At 43.1% G+C, this 22,393-nt stretch overlaps 1 protein-coding gene across 1 annotated transcript in view; it reads right to left on the bottom strand.

The window, feature by feature from the left end:
* Positions 1 to 22,393, bottom strand: part of TMTC1 (transmembrane O-mannosyltransferase targeting cadherins 1) — a 135,229-nt gene that overhangs the window by 33,411 nt on the left and 79,425 nt on the right. Inside the window, exons 10-11 of the mRNA XM_081024001.1 lie at positions 12,056 to 12,220; positions 10,227 to 10,340 (exon numbers count right to left, since the gene is read on the bottom strand). Of these exons, the coding sequence (XP_080880127.1) occupies positions 10,227 to 10,340; positions 12,056 to 12,220 (279 nt within the window). The remainder of the gene's footprint in view (positions 1 to 10,226; positions 10,341 to 12,055; positions 12,221 to 22,393) is intronic.

The raw sequence follows: 22,393 nt of genomic DNA on the forward strand, positions 1-22,393 counted from the left end.
ATTGTTCGCATCACTATGGCCAAAACTAACATAATTTATTACATAATCAGTTTCACTGGAAGGGAAACATTGAAAACAATGCAGAAAATAATGCCCTTGTTTACATAACATTTGAGAACTATAAAGTCGATTTCTGTTCCTGACCTCCAATGAGTTTCAGCAATTTCTGCTCCTTCACAGATTACTGTGAAGAAGATCTTCATACCTAGCTTTATCCCAATGTGTGGATTTCCCAATCCACTAGTCACTAGCACATATTTCAAAGGAGGGGACATCAAGATGATCTGGAGTTGCTCGGCACCCAGAATGCTTTATGAGTAGTTGCCAGGAAATCATCACCATCATCATAGTCACTACTTCACTTTGGTCAAAATGTGGGATAGAGAGGTGACTGGTTACCCATGAGAATCATCCTAATGTCTTCCAACCCAGCTTCAGGGGCAATTGGCTCATTGGTCTACCAAAACACCAATGACAAGGATGAATAGATAAGAAGAGCGCAGATGGCAGACAACCTGAGCCAAATTTTTAAAAGTTCACTAATTTGCTGTGCAACTGAAGACATACAGAAAACTGATGTCCTTGCACCGAAGCTTATAATAATGCTTAAGAGGCATGACATTGCAGTAGCTCTTCCTTAAGTGAAAGCTATTATAGCTTCAGAGATGTTAAGTACCTCAGTGGTGTGGAGCAGGACTTTATATATTGGAGCAAGGAAAATCTATGAAAATTGTATGGGTAAATCTAGGTCCCAACATTTGGGCTTAAGCTACTGTTTCTCCAGTTTTTATGAGCACTCCAAATCTGCAGTCTAGAAAAAGTTCCTGTGCTTTGCAATCCTATGCATGTTTACTCAGAAGTAAGTCAAGCTGTGTTCAGTGTAGGTTACTCCTAGCTAAAATAATCTTTAAAACAAGCAATAGAAATGGTCAGCATTTCCTTGTTCACCATTCTTCCCAACATAAGAAGTGTTTACATTTGAAATTTTCAACACTTCAGTGGGGAATGCCTGTGACACAATGTGACTCAACTCCAAGTCTGGGCAAATGAGTGAAATGCATTTAATGAATTCATTTTGTTTCAGCAGTGCCCACTGTGTTTTGAATTTCATCACGGTTAAAACAAGACCGTTTGCGTTAGATCACTTGGTAAGAAGCAGCCTTTTGCTGCTGACAGGCAACTGCAGCCAGAACTCAGGGAGATGAAAGACAATTTCCTTCTCTACTTGCAGTAGGGGGGCTGGAGATTACATTTTAGGGTTGTCTAGAAACTCTGTTGTGCTTTTCCCACTTCCCTTTAGGCCCAATAAGAGTTGGTGTTAATTGTATCATTGCAGCTAATACGTCTAGCATTTTTCCTCTTTGAAAAGTTGCCCGGGGAATAGTATTGTGACTGTGGTGTGCAGGAAAAGTGGGATTAAAAAACAAAACACCTCCCTTCCTGCTGCAGTCTCCATGAAAAGCATCACCCAGATGCTATTTTTTCTGGGAGAGAAATATCCATTGATCCCAATGAAAAATCCCTCCTAATAAGAACAGCATAAGGCCATTTTCCCCAGGACCATATTGAGAGGGTTTTTTTAAAAAAACAAACAAACCAAAAACAACCATGTTTTAAACCTTCCCCACATAACGTGCTGTCCTAGCCCAAGTACCTAGCCCAAATCCTGCAGCTGAAGGACTATTTAATCATACGGAAGATGCCATAAATTGCATTTCAACCACCACTCCATAAAGCTCAGCACAGGTGCCAACTTAAACAAAATATGGGGGGCACCTGCCCACCCTCCCTTCTCCCCACACTTCTCTGGAGAGCACTTTCCTCCTCCACATGCAACTAGGCACAAATCTCCCCTTCCCCCCGTCTCCCACAAGAAGTTTCTGCCTACTCACCTGCCCCACACCTGTTTGCTTCTCCTACCAGCCTGCTAACCCACTTGCCTCTGCCCAGCTACCCTGGGCTCAGACACGCTCGGAAATGGCGCCGAAAGCTGAGAGCCAAGTTGGGAAAAGAGTGTAGCACCCAGCTTGGGGGGGGGGAGGTGGCTTCCCAAGGGGGGGGTAAATATTTTATGGGGGGGACCAGGGTGCCATAGAGTTGGTGCCTATGTTGCCCAGTACTGTCTACCCTGAACAGGAAGCTTCTTTGTGCCAAATCCGACACTTGGCCCATCTACTTCTGTATTGCCTACCCAGGCAGACAGTGGCTCTCCAGGGTTTCAGCCTGGTGACTCTCCCAGCCCTACCTGAAGATGCCGGGGATTGAACCTGGGACCTTCAGCATGAAAAGCAGATGCTCTACCTCTGCGCTATGCCCCTTCCCAGTCTTTCCCCAGGATATCAAGCTGAGAAATCCCGCAGCCCAAGTTAAATCAGGGAATTAGGAATGGACGTTGGGACTCTTCTGTAAGCAAAGTGTGTGCTCTGCTTCTGAGCTGTGGCCCTTGCCCAACACGTAGGAATGGCAGCACAGCAGTGAGCCACAGCAGGCAGAGATAGCAGCACCAAGCACTGCAGCTAGAAAGCAAGGAGTGTGCAGCGCTGCTTATCAGCAATGCTGCGTTTTAATGAAGAGGGAGAGCCTGCACACATTCTAATAAGAAAGGCTTCAATGACACATTAAACATTCAGCGCAGCACTAGAAATTGAGCATCCCAATATTCCTATTCAATCTTACACACATTAATATGCACACACTGCGATGATTAGTCGTACTTTGTTTCATCTCAGATGAATACTCTTTGATCTCCTTGCAGCCGGCGTCTCCTGCAGAGCTGGCAGCAGAAAACCAGCTATAGTGGCAAGGATTTTAAAATTAACCTTAGGGGATAACCTTCACCTTTCAACAATCTGCACTTTTCTTTTCTTTTTTTGCAGCCTCTCTCCCAGTTTCTTTTCTTTTCTTTTTTTAAAAAATAGTTCTGCCAAATAGCATGATTCTCTTCTTTTCTGGGGCCAACTACAGCACACCTGGCAAACGACCAGAGAGCTCTATTGCAATGATTTCTCTTTATTGCTTCACTGCAAGTAAGCTTAAAGGTTTATAACCATTATCACCATTCCAGAATATCAACCGCTCGTGAACTCTGATTTAGACACAGCTCAGTTTGCATTCCCCAAAAGAATGAGCCTTTCAAGTTACACTTAATTTCCACCGTCTGTGCTGGGCACACAAGAAAAGAGTTTTTGTCCAGACCAATAAATTTGCATGTAGAAGTTTGCTTTACCTTAATTATGGCTCCCTCCCATGCGGTTCCATTTCTGAGACCCCCACAACAATTTTTGCAATCGTTTTTGGTGTTATATATTGTAGAACAACGTTTTGGCCTACCATGTCTCCACATTATGCCTTTTCTAAAAAGCAGACTATCACCATGGCCAGCACATGCATTTCCTAATTAGACTTAGCTACACTAGTAGAAAACAACGTTCTAGAAGCCTTGCTTAATATGAAAGCATTACAATTTAATTTAAAGCCTGTCCCTCTCCTTTGAAAACAGATGCCAGTGTTAAGCTGGCCTTTGCAGCAGAAATATGGATTTGTGTTTGGAATGTGAACATTGTGTTCTGTCTCATGTCACAATCTTTGAGGGAGAAATCATGTAAGAAAGTGGATATTGGAGCACCTTCCACAGCGTTGGGAACATTTTTTGTGTGGGCAGAGGGGGGAAGTGTCTAAGGGGGGTCATGACTAAGATACATAAAATTGTGCATGGTCTTGATAAAGCAGATATAATTTTTCTCACACTTTCCCATAATATGAGAATCTAATGAAAACAACTGGCCAGAAATTCAGGACAGCCAAAGGGCATTACTTCTTCACACAACACTCATAATCTAACCTCTAGGTTAGTTTATTGCAATGTGTTACACATGGGGCTGCCTCTGAAGACAGTTTAGACACTTCAATTGGTGCTGAATTCACCGGCCAGGTTGCTCACAGGGGCAAGATGCTTTTGAGCATATAGCACCAGGTAAAGGTAAAGGACCTCTGGATTGACTGGATGGTTAAGTCCAGTCCAGGGCGACTATGGGGTGTGACGCTCATCTCTCTTCAGGCCAAGGGAGCTGGCATTTGTCCACAGAAGCTAGAGCACACGGAAATGCCATTTATATAGCACCAACTCTGGCCCAAGAGCACTGGCTGCCAATTCATTTCCAAGCCCAAAATTGACCTATAAAGCCTTAAATGGCTCAGGACTGCAATACCTCAAGGACTGCCTCTCCCTATATGACCTGACCCAGACTCTGTGATCATCATCTGAGGCTCTTCTTTCATGTGCTCCGTCCACAAGAAGTCGGGAGGATGGGAGCATGAGAACGGCCTTTTTCTGCAGTGGCTACCCACTGCAGTGGAAAGCTCTCCCCAGGGAGGCTTGCCTGGAGCCTTCATTGCATATCTTTAAGCACCAGGCAAAACCATTCCTCTTCTCTCCGGCCCTTGGCTAATTAAACAATCTGCGGCCTTGTAAATTGTTGGGGCAGTACTGTTTTGTTTGCCGTTAGGTATTTCTGTGTTTTTATACTGCAAACCACACTGTGAGCCTAAACTGAAGGGCAGTTTATATATTTAAAAAATAATAAAATAATAAATCATTCATGGAAATTTGCCAACCCCAGATGCAAGAGGAGGAGAAGATCAGGTGCCAGAAAGCAGACACCCAGGAATAGAGGGGAGAAGCCCCCACCTCTGTTTCTAGATGTCAGACAGAAACGAAAAGGGTGGAGATAGCTACCCTGCTTAAGCCCCTGAATGTCATCAACTGTACTAACATGTCTCAAAAAGTCATCCCAATGAAGTTTCGAGTTTGGCAAGGTGGTAGGAACATGAACCACATCCTTTCTCAACTCCTGTTCCTGTCTGGGCCCCGTGGAGGCCTGGAAGCAATAGGATAGAGGGGGCAGAGTCTCTAGAGAAGCGACTTTGTTTGGGGAAGAAACCAAGAATCAACAGTTATATAAGGCCAGCCAGGTACCCTTTTAGCTTTCCAGTATCATATTGCCTGCCTGAGGTGCAATAGCAATTTCCAGCCATTATCTGGGTGGTGCTGCAGCACAGCAAATATCCGTAAGCTAAAATGCCGGGCCCCTGCTGCCAGATTCCTTGGTTTGTGCCTCAGATGCCTGACATCTCTAGCACAGGGCTAGTGTGATGCCCTTCAGATGCTGCTGGACTAAAATCCCCATCAGTCCTAGCCAGCAGGCCCAATCATAAGGGATGGCGTGGGCAGTAGTCCAGCACACAAGGAGGGTACTGCTTTAGCTACCTCTGCTCTAGGGGAACTCCTGTTCTGAATCATGCAACCTAAATGGTACTTGAAGCCTCTGTGTGTTCTTCTATGACCTATTCCCACGTTCCTGCCCAATACAGGACCGACCTATGGCCAGGCTTCGCAATCTACCCTTCAGCAGCAAATCCGCTTCCTAAAACACTGACTGCTGCTTGCTAAACTCCCGGTGCTGAATCCCTGATTTACGTCTGCTGACATTCTGGCCAAGGCTACTCGCTTCCCAGCTGGCTGCACCAATCTTCCAGCTGCAAGGAAACCGACATAGTAGCATGAAGCTATGTTTATTTTGCCCACATAACTTAGTTGCTTGAGTTGAAAAGGTAACAGATCAGAGCCGGCAACCACAGCTTAATTCCAAGTTGCCAGGCAACCGCACATCCGCCAGTGAAGTACTTTCAGACGGCGCTACCAGCAAGTTTGGGAAACGGCGCTGCTGGCCCTTCATGGGGCCATAAAGCACCGCGCTGGATGATGCTCACAATGCTCTGTAAACAAGATCGTTGTGGGCTATATATCTAATGATGCTTAATTAACACTCCTGGCAAATCAATCCTAAAAACAGCCTCCTTCATAATTAAAACTCTGCCAAGTAGGAGACAGCACCGGAGCTATGGCAACTTGATGCTTGCTGAATTAGGGGAGGAAAAAAGAAACGAGGGAGAGAGGGGGGGACTCTTGACAGCAATTACTGTGTGCTTAGACTAATTCACAAGCAGATGGTTGCACTTAAGCGCCAGTGAAGGAGGACTGCATGTTACTGTCAGCAGGATGAATAGAGAGGCTGTGTCGAGCAGTGGCTAGCTTTCCATCAGAGAAGCCTGGGGCAGGCGTAAACCATTATTACTTACTATTCATACTCTGTCATCAGCATACATGAGTCCCTTACAAGCTAAACAGGGAGGTCACTGCCTCCAAAGGAGCCCCGTGGAACCACTTTAGACTGTCATGGCTTCACCCCAAAGAACTGTGGGAAATGTAGCTTGTTAAGGGTTCTGAAAGTTGTTAGAAGACCCCTATTGCCCTCAAAGAAGGACAGTTCCCAGAGTAGCTTAACCATCAATCCCTAAGGATCAATCCCTCTTCACAGGCAACCTTTGAGAACTGTAGCTTGTGGGGAGGAATAGGGGTCTCCTAACAACTCTCAGCACCCTTAACAAACCACTGTTCCCAGAATTCGTTTGGGGGAGCCATGGCTGTTTGAAGTGGTATCGCTTTAAATGTGGTATTGCTTCCCTCCCCTGATTCCCTCTGAGGCTGGTAAGCCATGAGGAAGAGTTTGGAAGCTTGCCGCTAGTTCTCTGCTGCCCCTTACCCACCCGCAGCACCTCTGGGAAAATCACTAGCTACGCTACTTGTGAGCAAATGGCTGGTCCAGCAGCTTCTTCCTCACATGAGGATAAGCCACAGTACAGGCAGAAACAATGGTTTTTGAGGAGAGATTCAAAAGAAGGAAACAAACACATTATGGAAGAATCTTTCATATAAGGGGGCATCAGCAAGGAGGGATGGGAGTAGCTGTTTAAGAGAGCTGATGAAAAGCTATGGAAAGCTTTAAAGGAAAAGACATGGGAATCATTGCAGGATATGGAAGGGTATGGGGAAGCCACTGAACAGAACTGAAGAGGGACTTCACTAGAAAGGGGTATCACTGCTTCAATATCCTCTCTCTCTCTCTCTCTCTCACACACACACACACACACACACACAAGCACATCAATTAAGTCCCAAGCGAGATTGGCTGCTCCTTGTAGAATAAATGAGGGTGTGGTGATGCCACATTTCAAATTGCTAGATGTTATGGGGGAGAGAAGAGGAGGCGAAGGCACTTGTGTATCTGCTTCTGTCAGCTGTCAACATCCCGGTTCATTCTCCAGAATGTGAGGCTGACAGGCTTAATTACAGAACTATAATTAATACATACTTGTGTTTAATAAATATTACCTGCCAGTTTACACGGCACTTCAGATTTGCAAGGTGCTTTGCAACAGAAGGGTGTAATCACAATAACTCAGTGCTATGGATAGATGGATGAGTCTATTACCAGCCCTGGCCAATTCTGTATATGCTCATTCCTAAATCAGCTCTGCCCTCTTTCTGCATTAATTTGTGAGTTTCCTTTAAAAAATGAATGAAAATACATAAATTTTTTTCTCAGTGCACACAATTCTAAAAGTATTTTATCCTAAAATGTGCATTTTGTAATGCATGTTAGTATGGTTTTTAAGCAGAGAGGTGTATTGCAAATTTCAGATAACTGCAAAATATGAAGGATAGTAGCATTAGTCATGCATTAGTCTGGGAGGTGTGAAACTGGCCAGCTCACATTCTTCTAAAGCATTTTCAGAAGCGCACAGCTTGTTTTGTCCTCAGTGATTTTTCAAAGCTTCAACATTTTCTGCTCAGCCACTAGAATGAAGGGGAACTGATCAGTCAAGCCAGGAGAAATTCTTTTCTGAAATGCCTGCTTTGGCTTGTTCTTATGCACAGCTCATTAGGGTAGCTAGCCTTCCTAATTCTTTGTACTTTGGCCACAAGCAAGGACAAAAATCCAGGAGGAAAAGCAGATAGACTCATTTGGGCTCCACATTCAACATTTTTTAAATGTCTGGTAATGAAATGCAAATAGTTGGCTGTGCAAATTTCTTAGCAGCATCCTGCTGTATGGAAAAGCTTTCCATGTGACCTTAAAGGCATTTGGCCCAGAGCCAAACTAGAGTTACATAGGAGATGCGTGAACAGTTCCTTAGCTTTTATTTATTTATTTTTTGAATGAAAAGCAGCTGTGGGAGGCTGCCAGTCTGAGCAGAGGAACGAGAGGCAGGAGGGGTTGCTTAACCCATTCCCCTTCTGCTATTTGTATGCTCACAATCAACATCCTTAATGAGTACCCCCACCTTCACAAAATTCCTAAGGGTTCTAAAAGCAGCTTAGAGAGGAGCAATGCGGAGATGCTTTTCTACTTCTAATCACGGCTACCAATACTTTGTTTCAGTGGGTTTAAATTTAAACTAAACTAAACTAAACTAAATATTTCAACTATCTTTGGTTGGTCAACAGAGCATATTATAAAAAAAGACAAAAAAATCCATTGGTGTGATATGACACACAATTAGCAATATCTGCTAATAGCTCTAACCAGAGCAGCGCATGGAAACGCCGTTTACCTTCCCGCCGGAGCGGTACCTATTTATCTACTTGCACTTTGACGTGCTTTCAAACTGCTAGGTTGGCAGGAGCAGGGACCGAGCAACGGGAGCTCACCCCGTCGCGGGGATTCAAACCACCAACCATCTGATCGGCAAATCCTAGGCTCTGTGGTTTAACCTACAGTGCCACCCGTGTCCCAATAGCTCTACTTGGAAACTAAGTAAAGGTAAAGGGACCCCTGACCATTAGGTCCAGTTGCGGACGACTCTGGGGTTGCGGCGCTCATCTTGCTTTATTGGCTGAGGGAGCCGGCGTACAGCTTCCGGGTCATGTGGCCAGCATGACTAAGCCACTTCTGGCGAACCAGAGCAGCTATATTTGTGTAATTAAAGAGACTGCATTTAAACTTAAGAATCCTCTGTGAGTACGCTTGTAAACTTGAAATGTCCAGGAAGATATTTTATCAAGACACTATATTTAAATATAAGCACTCTCTGAGGGGGTTTATGTGATGTTATGAATTTCAGAAAACCCACAGAGTTGCAGTTATCTCTTTCTGGGAATTAATTTGCCAACAGACTAATTTGCAATGAGAAACATTAATTCATACCAACCTGTTGTCTATGTAAATGAAAAACTCTTGTGCCTGTCGTATGAATTTATGCAGATAAAGCTTTTAGAGGAGTGAGCATTCACTGCTGATTCCCCAGAGCATCCTGTCCGAGGCAAGATACACTGCCTGCATACTTAGGTTCTGAATATAAAGAAAGACACTCCGCAGGAGGCATAACAAGGAGCTGGGCACAAGCTATGAGCATTTTCCAAACACATTTATGAGGAAGTCAGTCCCATTGAACTAACATGAAGGTTTAGGGCAAAATAAGTTGGTTCAGCGTGGGACTTCTTTGCTGTTTTCACTGATCATGTCTGCTTGGATTCTGTCTGCATGGACGGCTAGTAATCAGTAAGGGGAACTGCACAGTGGCTTATATATATCAAGTAGGGTGATTCTGTGTGCCTGACACTCACAGATTTAGCTCAGTCTCCCAGGCTTGCAGTGGAAACAGAGCATTTGGAGGTAAGGTACTAGAGCCTCATGCTAGGAGTCCCATTTGAAACACACACACACACACACACACACACACACAGTTCCATAGATTGTAGTGGCTTCAAGTACAAGAGCCTAACTCTCTGTTAAGACATTCTCTGATGTACCTGAGGCAAAGAACACCATCTAGAAAAGGTCCCTGAACAAAACAGCACATGCCCCAGGCCTGTACAGAATAAAAACAAGGCATATACCCAAAGTTCCAGAATTACTGGTAATAAACATGTTTCATGGTAATAAAGATGCTTATGGAGCTCCTGGACTAACCAGCTTGTGAGAAGACACAGCATGTGAGAGTAAAGAATAACAGCCGCAAAATACATCAGAGGTAGGGCGTTGGAACTGGCCTGTGGGCCAGATCTATAATTCCCTTAATCCCTACAGCTGGGTGGGACTTCCCACCTGTCTACCCCTTGGTGTCCTAATGATACTGGGAGCATGCCCTTCAAAGAGGTTCACTGTAACTTCCAGCCAGCTGACCAGCAGTTACAGGGAGCCTCTTTGAAGTCCTTTTGGAGGAAGCGGTTCCGTTTCAAAGCGCTTCCCCTCCATGAAGTGCTCTGAGTCCCAACCGCTTTGTCTGCAGAGGGGGAAATACTTCATTTGAAAACATCTGTCATGTTGGGTCACTGATCAAAAAAGGCAAGAGTGAAAGCAAACAGAATCTTCCTAAGAACTTACTTGAGGGCTGTTTTGTAGTGGTAGATGGCTTCACTGTCACGACCTTGGTCTTTCAAAAAATTGGCATAGTTGTAGTGCACCTTGGCATTATGGGGCAGAGTCTGGATGCCTGACCTATAAACGAGAAACCACATAGGAACAGTAACAAACACAGTTTTGCTTTTTATTATTGGGATTGCGCCTCTTGATAGCTTGCCGTAAAAGGGTACTAAAAATGAGGCATACTGGAAACCACGTACTTGGAAGAAACATAGTGTACCTCTCAAACCAAACTGTAGTTTTATTGAAATATATATGTAAAAAAATAATAAATGTCCAGTAGCACCTTAGAGACCAACTAAGTTGGTTCTTGGTATGAACTTTCATGTGCATGCACACTTCTTCAGTCTCCCCCATTCTCCTATGAATGCCTCAACTAGAAATATACCACCAAGCCATCACTGCCAAAATCACACTGTATGCACACACTTCATAGCCTGAAACCTGGTTCCTGACCCACTTTGGAAATTATTCTCTAATTAAAAGAGGAAATAATAAATATTCATACCCCCAGCCAAGTAGGGAAAGGTGGGGAACAAATTACAAGGCAACACAAAATGTTTTTCCCATTTCTACTTCCTTCAATCTTGCAACTAATATTTTCCATGCACATTTGCCCAACATGAATTCCTAAACTCTAATATTGTTGCTCCAGAAAATACATAGCAATTGAACTGGCTGGGGGTGAGGGAGGAAAAAACACACACCACAGATTTGAGAACAATGTCCCAGTGTGGTTTCCTTCCGCACTGAATGCTATGGAGTTTCTCACAGACCAACCTGCAATATAGTGCGTTGGCATAAACTACAATGATGTTAATAAAGCCAACACAGGTGATTTTAAAAAACATTTTAGGGCACATGTGATCATAAAAGAGGGTGCCAAACACAGAATTCTCAGAACTCTCACAAAACTACAATTCCCAGTGCTGAGAGATGTGTCATACAATTTAAACCAATTAAAACTGGGTACCATTGGAAAAATTTAAGGTGCTTCCAGCTGGGAGGCTTAATATCTCAAATGGGTTGTTGGTGACAGGTTTTTGCATATTTTCTGCCAAAAAAAGAGGATTTAAATAGGGGGGAAATATAAACTGGTATTTTGATGCTGATGATGTCATGTGCACACTATATAAAACCTTGCATTCATCAACAGCACCAATCCCCCAATAAATACCCATGTGGAAGCATCCATACCGAGCGTGACATTATCACCCCTCCGTTCTGTAAATCATCACCACCAGTAATAAAGTGTTCCACCATGATAAACCGTTTGCTGTGCAACCTCCTGTTAAATTGCTGTCCATTGATCTTTCCCAAGTGTATGTGTTTGGAACCTATTACATAATTCTGTTTGCAAAGCACAAAAAACAAGCGGGACTACATGCATCACGCTGCTCGTTCTGCAGAGGTAACATGCATAAATAAAAAGAAGCAAAAGTGTCTTTTCAGGGGTGCAGAGGAAAATCATTCCTAGTCAGCACATTTGGCTCACGGAACAGATTTACTGATTAAGGATAAGCTATTTTTAGACAGGTAAAGAGCACCATTTTAAAGGTTTAATCCCCAGTGGAGGAGAGACATTGCCTAGCAATCCATTCTCTCTCTGTCCCACACTATCACCTGCTTATAGGGTGGCTAAAACACATATTGTACTGTTCATATTCCAAGTAATATGCATTCTTCAGGTAAGGTATGAAAAATATTACTGGTGGGCCTTGGAGAACCTCAACAAAGCCAAAGTGTTTCCGCAGCCTTGCTGCCCGCCCCTCACCTTAGATCAATCTTACCTGAAAAGGGACTCTCTTGACAGCCAGATTTCATTCTGCTTCACTGTTTTCCATGAGAACAGCAAGAGCAGCAAAGCCGAGAGGGTCGCTGCAGTGGCTCCCCATTTATTTAGCCACATACAAAGCTTGTTTAAGCCGTGGACCAAGAGGATGCAGTACCCCATACTGAAAAAGCAATCAGGGAAGGAGGAGGGAGAGAAAGAATTATAGCAAGATGCAATGGTTGAGGTTCTTTCACAGAGGTTAGCATGAGAGCAGGTCCCTTGCATTATCTGGTCTTCTCTCATAGTGGGGCAAGATATTGCTAGATGGAGTCATTACTCCTCTGTGTCTCTTTGCTCACTCTTCAACATAACTAACTTAACACAATGCATGCTGCAATTTCACTACATCTTGCCCAGCTTCCACTGCCTAAGTCAATGATGTGAGGTAAGGTAACACACAGTGAGGTGATATCCCGTCAGATGTTTCGTTAAGCTAGACCAGGGATGGGGAACCTTTGGCCCTCTGGATGTTACTGAACCCCAACTCCCATCAACTCCAACCAGCCTATCTCAGTGGTGAAGGAAGATTAGAGTCCTGGCTCTCCATATGTTGCAACTGCCATCATAATTGGCCAGCCTGGCTGGATCTGATGGGAGGTAGAGTCCTCCTCATCCCAGAGTCCTCATCCCTTAGTTGAATGTTATGAGGGAGAAAGTGCCAAGACACTCAGTGTGGTTCCTGCTCCTTCTCTCTTGGCAATATCTAGTTGCACTTTGGTTCTCAAAAACCTGCAGAACATATTAGGCAACTCCAGAAGTTCAATTTTATGATGCAAATATTAAATTGGGGTAGCCAAAGTAGTGCCTTTCAGGTGTTGCTGGACCACAATTCTCACCAACTCTACAGGGAGTTTTAGTTTAGCAACAGCTAATGGTGGCTACCCTTGGTTTTAACTGTCGGGGGCGGGAATTGTAATTCTGCAATACATAAAGTTGTATGAGAGTAGCTTCCACCATGGCTATAGAAACCAGGTAGTCAGTGTACCCGGGACAAAAGAACACAAACACACACATATACTCTGTCCTTTGGATATTGTAAAATACATACTCTCCCCATCACAGAACTTCCGTGTTGGAAAAAATAATGAGGGAAGCAGCTCCCCATGGGTGTGATCCAAAGTCATAGTTCCTGGGGAAATTGTCCAAGGTCAAGGTTTTCAACTATTGCCCTTGGCAAACAGTTTTTAAATCTGGAAGAAAATGCTCCTTCAACTAAGATCCTCAACTTTAGTCTACCTCACACTGGCTGGGAAACTCAGAGCAATATAGGACATGTCTAAGACTTTAGCCTTTTCTGACTATCCATTTGGTGCCACAGCTTTTAAAATAACAACTAAATAGCCAGGGTGCGGATGAGGGGAGAGAGATCAGGGTCATGGGATATATTTCTTTTGGAGGAGGTTAACCTTTTGTCAGTAATGTTCCAATTCAAAGCTGAGTATCACCCCACAGGCTTGCTATTCACAATGGGAGGAAAGCTCTGTTCCCACATGCCACATAATGAAGGAAAAATATGTTAAATACACTACATTCTGTTAGTAATTATAAGATATAGCTCTGTCTTTTTTGCTATTGCTTGCTCTTGTCTTCTGCACACTTATTTGCCTAATGCTGACATATGGTTTAACATAATCTTGAACCAGGCCATTTCTTTTGCCCCGTTTTGGTTTTTACTGCCTCTCTCCCATGCTAAACTGAATTGGTTTTTAACATGGTTTAATATAATTTTTAGCATCATTGTTATTATAATTACGTATTAGCTTTCTAATGTATTGTTGTTTAACTGGAGCATTTTGTCTGGAGCATTTTCTTCTTAATGTAAGCTGTTTGGGGCTTATAAAGGAAAGGGGGGGGGAATCTACATTAATCTGCCTTAATAGTGAACTGTTAATTAGTTAAATTCACCAAGTTAATATGATCTTATGAATCAAAAGTTTCATAATACGCTCAATAGATTTTTTTTATAAAAACATTCACACTGAACTTCTGGTTCAGTTTTTTTAAAATACAAATATAGTTTTTATACAATTTTCATGTGTTTCCTTAAACCATTCCATATTTAAAATAACAACCAACACTGCTCCATCTAAACTAATATGCAAGGTTATTTTCCCTACAAAACTATCCATATATACTGACTCTATCTTACATATTGCTAAAATATAATTTTCTTCCCAAAGAGCTGTTTGCTAAATCTACAGTCCCTGCTAAATCTACAGTCCCTGCAGATAGCACCAGAAGCTAATCTGCTTTTGTTCTCTAACATTCCTTTGCTTTTATTCCAGTGTGTTTATTATAAAGCAACAGCATCCAAGTATCTTGACTTTTTATGAAATCAAACTTGCTATTTGATTTCAGAGTGTTTGATATTAATGGACAAACAGCTAAACATTCGAAGTCTGACTCTGGATAAGAATAATCTCAAAGAAAGGATGTTTGCAATGCTTAGTAACTTAACTATCTTTTATCTGATCAGAGAGCTAGAGAAACAGGAACTAACCCCAAATGCTAAAATGGCATTATTTCTTTCCTTCATTATTAAACATAAGTGGGAATTGAGACTGTTTCACACTTGATTCCTGCAAGGGTGCATATATTTGCTCCTGGATGTGTTTCTGCAGGAGACTGTGTAAGAGCACTTGCACATCATCATCATCATCATCATCATCATCATCAACAAAAGGAAATGTGCCACCAAAAAACAAGATAATAGATGTTCAAAGAATTTCCATATTCCGATTTACAGTGGTACCTTGGGTTATATACGTTTCAGGTTACATACGCTTCAGGTTACAGACTCCGCTAACCCAGAAATAGTACCTCGGGTTAAGAACTTTGCTTCAGGATAAGAACAGAAATTGTGCTCTGGTGGTGCGGTGGCAGTAGGAGGCTCCATTAGCTAAAGTGGTGCTTCAGGTTAAGAACAGTGTCAGGTTAAGAACGGACCTCCGGAACGAATTAAGTACTTAACCTGAGGTACCACTGTTCTTAACCTGAAACTGTTCTTAACCTGAAGCACCACTTTAGCTAATGGGGCCTCCCGCTGCGCCGATGGAGCACGATTTCTGTTCTCATCTTGAAGCAAAGTTCTTAACGTGAGGTAATATTTCTGGGTTAGCGGAGTCTGTAACCTGAAGCGTATGTAACCTGAAGCGTATGTAACCCGAGATACCACTGTATATGTATAGATGCAAATTTAAGCAGAAGCATATCTCACAATAATGGGGAAGACTGTAACCTGGTGGCTGAGCGCTGATGGGCAACTTCAGTGCCCCTACTGCTCTCCCTTCTGAGGGTTCTAGTTTCTTTCAAGTTTCAAATGGACTTGGACTGGACTTACCGACAGACAGATAACTCTTTCAAACAGTGGACTATCCTCTGTAAAGTAGGAAACATGACCACTCTGCCTACCAGGCTATCAACCAAAATGCAAATACTTGGAGCATGCATTAGTGTGTGGCATTTTTTCAGATGCTGCCTTGGTACCAAGTGGCGGGAAGTCAGCTGCTCAGCCTGAAGTTCTTAAAGCATATGAATTGAGGAAACTGGATACATTACGTGAATACACCAAATTCCCCAAATGATCAAGGGGTTGAAGCACTTTCTTTAGAATGAAAGGCTGAAGGTTTTCGGACTTGTCAGCTTAGAAAATAAATAGCTACTTAGGACAGTGTGTGTGTGTGAATGTGTGGAATATGAAATACAGAATTATGGACGGTATGGGAGGCAGAAGAGAAAGACATCATTTCTCCCCCTTGCATCGTACTAGAATTCAGGGTCACCTAATTAAGCTGATTGGCAGTAGATGCAGGAGCGACAAAAAGAAGCAGCTTTTCGCACAGCGCAAAAATGGATAATGGAAATTTACCACCTCAAGGCTGCTGATGCAGCACAGAGAATGGAAGTGTTATACAGGAGGGATCACAGCTCAGGAGTAAAGCTCATGCTTTGCACGTAGAAAGACCCGGACTCTGGCATCACCAGTTTTAAAAAATAATAGGGGAGCAGGTAATGGGAAAGATTTCAGTCTGAGACCCAGAAGAGCTGCTGCCCGTCAGACTAGGCTGCAAATGACCCATTAGGTAAAAACAAGCCTAACTACAATTAACCTCAGCCTGCAATACCTCTGGATTGCGGTACCCTCAGTATTCATTGATAAAAGTTGTTAATAAATGGAGCAGGGCAGCTACAAGTGTCATTACAGTGGTACCTCAGGTTAAGAACTTAATTCATTCTGGAGGTCCGTTCTTAACCTGAAACTGTTCTTAACCTGAAGCACCACTTTAGCTAATGGGGCCTCCCGCTGCCACTGCGCCGCCACCGTGCGATTTCTGTTCTCATCCTGAAGCAAAGTTCTTAACCCAAGGTACTATTTCTGGGTTAGCGGAGTTTGTAACCTGAAGCATGTGTAACCTTGAAGCGTCTGTAACTCGAGGTACCACTGTAATTTCAACAGGAGATACCTTAAGCATGCTTAACTCCATCCCAATGGAATCTACAGGGTTTAAAGGTGCACAATGCAGGCTGGATCTTGCCCTTTCTATTTAGAAAGAACTTTTATCTAACAATACTTTTGACAGCACTTTTAAGCCACAAGAATGTCACAATCCTTTGCCTACCTCACCACAACCCTTTGAGGTAGGTCACAACTTTCCCCATTTTAAGTTAAGAGAACTGAGGGTAAGTGAGGGTAAGAGAACTGAGGGTAAGTGCCAGTGGTAATTCATAACAGAGCGATGTGCCAACCCCTATTCTCTCCTATTCAAGTGAGGTTGCAATCTGCAACCACTTGTTGTGGAGGGGGCAGGAATCAGCTGGTGAGACTTAAAGGAATATGATCTAAGGATCAAATTCTGGTCATTTGCAAATAAAACTTGCATATGTTTTCAACTGATGATGCAGTTTAATCCTTTTGTGTCAGGTTTTTTTGGGGGGTGCGGGGGCGTTCTTAAGCAGTTATCCACAGAAAGTGCATGTTGTATAAAAGTGAAGGGATTGCATTTTACGTACTTCAATTGCAGGGGGAATGACACACAAGGCTTTCATCGAAATAGAGGTTTTGTCATGTTCACAGAATTACCAATGATTTGTCAGAAGCATGGAGAAATTCAGATTTCCAGGAGTAAATTGAAAAAAATTAAATGGAAAAAGACTAGATCGGGCCAACAGCACACCAAATAAGCATTCATAATAGGAAGTTAGGAGGAAAATATCCCCTAGAAGCAAGGGAATAATAATATATTCTCTTCAAATGAATACTTGGCTGGGGGAAAAGGGAGAGAGCTCTTTTGTGATTTTAAAGGGTCACAACCTCATAAAATTTTTAACTCTATTCTCACATCCTCATCACACTATGAATTTTAATTGCTATCGAACAAAATGCTATTAAAAGAGGTGAAGTAAAATGGCTACAAAATCCATTTCTCTTTTTACTTCCAGTTCCTCCCCCCCCCCCCCACGCATCAAATCATCTTTTGGCCCATTACAATGTAAGCAATTTCCTTTTTAAGGAGGACATGGTGAATACAAATATGTGCTTTTGAAAAATAATAGGTAAGTATCATTTAATGCTGAGTGCTAGACCCCAAGCCATCTCAAGACATTCCATGGTGACCTGAATATTCCATAACCACCACAAAACTTCACATTCACTAATATGCATTATTTAGATAAACTGATCTCTCGCAAACCTTGACAAAATGCCTTGTGAATATTAAGCACACACACATACAGGCTCCCAAGATCATCATCATCATACAACATGTACAGCAGAGCCATAGCTGCTTTCCTTTAGCAGAGCGTACCATATTAACAGCAAATGTTTGACCCTCCATTGCTGGTCATAGGCAGTGGAAGATCAAATTCTGCAGAATGCCAATGAAGTCCCAAGAGGCAGAGCACCATGTCTTGGGACAGAAAGGTGCTGTGGCATGGTCTGCCCAAACAAGTTGGTTCTAGTTTCTCAAACAAGTTCAGCAGACTAAACTCTGTGGGTCAATTGTGTGTGATAGGCTATAGTACCAGCCTGCCTAAATGTTGTCAGATGAACCATAAGGTCAATCTGTATCCACTACAGGGACCTGACACCCACGAGGCACTTATGAGGACGGATTTGACAACCCCAAGCATGCCATCAGGAAGCACCAGATACTACAACTATCTGTGGCACCACTGACGTTCTTGTAAATAAACACTGAGAACCAAACATTTCACGGGCATGAATACCTATAGGGATTATTACGTAACCTCATTCCTTTGTGTGCTCATGGGACAAAACTGTGATAGCTAGATAAGCAAGCAGTTTTCTAGCACCGCTGGCTAACATGCAAGTTGCAATGTTAGGATTAAGTAGCTGCTACCATATAAATGTGTGTCTTCTTACAACAATCACAGTTGCAAAATCCATGGATCCCGTCCAAGAGGGAAAGTTCCCAGGACTGATAAAAAATAAGGGGGGAAATGACTTAAGCACATTAACCAGGAAACAATAACTGAGCGCTTCTGTAATTTGCTCATTGTGATATGGGCATTTAATGGGGAAATTCTGAAACCACACTAGCAATACCGAAGAAACCCACTATTGTTTTCAGCAGGGGAGTTTTCTGAGAAACAAGTTCTTTCAGAGCTAGGAGACAAGAACTCTTCTAAAAAGGCAGAACACCAGCCTTGAGTGTCAAGGCAATGCATCTAGCTCTGAACTACCTTCTCCTGAACATTCACCAATATGTGATACAGCTACTGTATTGTTATTTAAGCAGAATCTTAGCAGCTAGGGAGATATAAAACTATTTTAGTTCTAAGGCAGATGTAATGCAAGTCTGAACCTGTTTATTTGGAAGCAAATCCTTCTGAAACCAGTGAAAGTTTGTTTAGTGTACTGCAGCTATTGTGTTAATGTGAGTTTGGTTTTGGTTTTTTTAAAAACAACAGCAGCAGCAGCACAGTATCCTGCTCATCAATGCTAAGGAATATGGCAGAACCAGCAATTTGATCATGATTTAGTCCAAACTTCTCCAACTTGGTTCCCTTTACATGTTGTTGGACTACAACAAGCCAGTGTAGCCAGCAATCAGGAGTGATGGGAGCTGTAGTCCAGCGGTCAGCAAGATTGATCTTGCCTGGGCCGGATCGGTCCCACAGAGATCCCTCCGTGGACTGGATTGTGTACCCGTGTTAGGGCGCATGCACGTGATTTTCAGCATCTGCACAGACGCGATTTCCTATGCCACGGAAGCGAGCCCCTGCGCTGCGTTGCGCCGGTTTAGTGCAGCACGTGAGCGGGCAGCTTGGTTCGGGGCTGGCTCATGGGCCGGTCAAACAACCTCCGCGGGCCGCTTCCAGCCCATGGGCCTTAGGTTGCTGACCCCTGCTGTAGTCCAACAACATCTGGAGAGCACTGGGTTGGGGAAGGCTAATCTAATCAAAGCTAAGCACTTTAAAAATCTTACTGACTTTAATGGGAGGATATTGCTTGCTATGACTTTAAGATTTCAGGATGTTACCTGGTTAACCTGCAAAACCTGGAAGAATAATTGAGGAAACGTTTTAAATTTTAATTATTAATCGCTCCTTACTCCATTCCAGGGCACCCACATTTACTGGCTTTCCAAATAATTGCAAGACAACAGTGGATAGTTTGCAGAGATCAAGGAGAATCATGGATATTGAAATGCAACCAGTTGCCAATATGTACCCTGCTTTTATGGTAAAGAAAGCTGCGTCATCTGGGCTCAGGAGGTTGTGCTCTGCATGCAGAAGATCCCAGGTCCAATACTCAACATACCAAGCTAAGACTGGGAGAGACTTCTTTCTGAAACCTTGGAGAAGCACTGTTGGTCAGTGCAGACAACACTGAGCTGGAGTAATTGACTCAGTGTGAAGCGGGGTTTTCCTGTGTTCCTGTAGAAGACCTTCTTATACACTTTCCTGCACAGGAGGAGCCAGTGGCCAGGCTGGATAGAGTTAGTCTAGATAGAAGGTTCTGTAATGGCATAGCTTACCGCATAGGGCAGTGGTCAGCAATTCCTGGCAGGGTGTGAGGTCACAAGTAACCTAGGGGTTACCCAATGAGCCTCTGCTCTGCCAGCTAAACTTAACTCAAGAGATCCATGATGGGACCTCATTACATTTTCATTTCTCCTCCTCCAGTTTTAATTAAAACTGTCAGTTTGATTGGAGTAGCAGTGCCAGCATGTGTGTGTGTGTGTTTAAGCCTTCCCTCTCCGCCCCCCAGCTAGTTTTTTCAATAATAAAAAAAATCACATACCAAATCCCTCCCAGACAAAACTCCCTCGCTTGAGGTTGTTGTCTTGCAGGTGAGAGTGGGGAGAATAGGCGTACCTGTAGCCTAGGGCAAAGTGAATTTGTTTGGGAAACCATCATGAGTGTAAGGGTTAAGCAGCCCCTCCCAAGTCAAACTGGCCATCCTCCCAATCAGCATTTAATTAAAAAAAGAAATCAAAACCTTTTATTGAATACCAGAGGGATGCAATGCAAGCTTTTATACAATATTTTTTTCTTCAAAAGCACAATAGTACAATTTAAAATATGAGAATTTGTAAATCTGGGAGACAGTCACAGATCTTCCACAAAACATGTAACTTGGTCCTGAAATTCAGGTCTAACAACATCCAACTGCTATGTAAAGGCTTCTAGCCACTTCACTGCTGCTTTCCCAGAATTTGGCAGAGACTGTTACACTGTCCTCTGCATTTACATGAAGAGAATTTTTTATTAAAAGATGTTTCATTTGGAAAAGAAGGCCAAAGAAAGCTTTAAAGGACCACTACATACCTATGGGTACGTTGCCCCCAACCACACTGGTTAGATATCCTCGTCTTATTCTAATTCAATAACTGAGACTTAAGAGCAGAGGTGGAAACAAAATCCAAGAAATGAATATTGTGCTTGGCAAGAGACGAAACTGCTGCTAAAGAAAGTTCTCAATAATGTTATACGTCCTTGCTCTCATTATTTGCTCAACCATTTTATTGCCAGGCTCTCCCTTGGAGCAAAATTATAAAGAGGAGGTGGGAGGAATCTTTCTTGCTTTGCAGTGGCTACAAATTCTTGTTTGAGAAGAGTGCCACAAGACTGTATTCGAAATAAAACAAAAGAGATCACTGCTCACTATTCAGTCTTGTGAGCAGTCATATTTAGCCCCCTCAATACTCTAGGCCTGTATCAGTTTTTGGAGCAGAGCACAGCTCCCATTTCCTGGGGGAACCTTGGGACAACAAACAAGATCTATCCATTTTAAACATAACATAGGAATTGGCTGCCATGCACATTTTTCATTTTAGATTTAAGTTCCAGTTCTCTGTCAATCTGAGGCACGCACCATTTTCTCCCAAGGAAATTCAGGACCCAGCAATGAAGAGCTGAAAGCAAGAGCTCCTGGCTCCCAGAGGCATAGTAAGCTCTGAGGAGGGGATGGGACGGGAAGGGGGCAGATTCTTTCCCAAAGTGTGTGAAGGAATGTGCCCCTGACCCTCTAGGCTAAACTTTCTTGTTTAATCATACAGTTACGAGGGATCTCAAATGTCACCTTGTCCAACCCTCTGACAATGCAGGAAATCCACTGCCACAGCACCCTGACAGGTGAGATCAGGTGTCCAAGGTGGACCGTCACAATGGAAGCTAAGAACAGACAGTGGCAGTTGCCCAATGCAGTGATGCTGTTGTGGATCAATACCATTGTTGCCCAACACTGTTCTTTTCCTGCAGGGTCTTCTCCCTTCCATGGGCCTGAATCTTCTTTCTGGTGACAACTAACCAGACAAGCTAATCACCAAGCCTCATGATACAATATGGAAAAGATCTGAAGTGTACTTTTTTAAAACTAGGGATGCAAGCTTTAAATCGATAGATTAAACATTTAAAGATTTAATTGATTAACCCATTTGAAGCAAGTTAAAGGCACTCATGCTCATTAACAAATAGCATGTTAGTGCAATAGACCATGAAAAGGAAAATATTACAGATCTAACACTAAATGGAAGCTTAGAGCTCTCTTGAGTATACGGGTCTGCAACAAAATACTGCAGTGTGGATATTCAGGGCCCTTTTCCAGGGTACTTACTCTATGCTATCCTCCCTTCCCAGTTTTCAATTATCCCCCTCCCCAATAGTCAGTTCAAATTCCAGGCCTACTTCGCAAGCCAATTCCTCACTGGACTGTTCTGGTGGGTGTCCACCCCAACCACTGCCAAGTCTTTTGTACTACTGCAAACCTTGGACTGCTCTGAGCCTCTTGGTCAGCAGTGGTACATGAGATGAGGGGGAGGGTGGAGCA

This window comes from Podarcis pityusensis (assembly GCF_964106645.2).
Source record: "Podarcis pityusensis genome assembly, chromosome: 10".
In the NCBI taxonomy this organism is placed as follows: Eukaryota; Metazoa; Chordata; class Lepidosauria; order Squamata; family Lacertidae; genus Podarcis; species Podarcis pityusensis.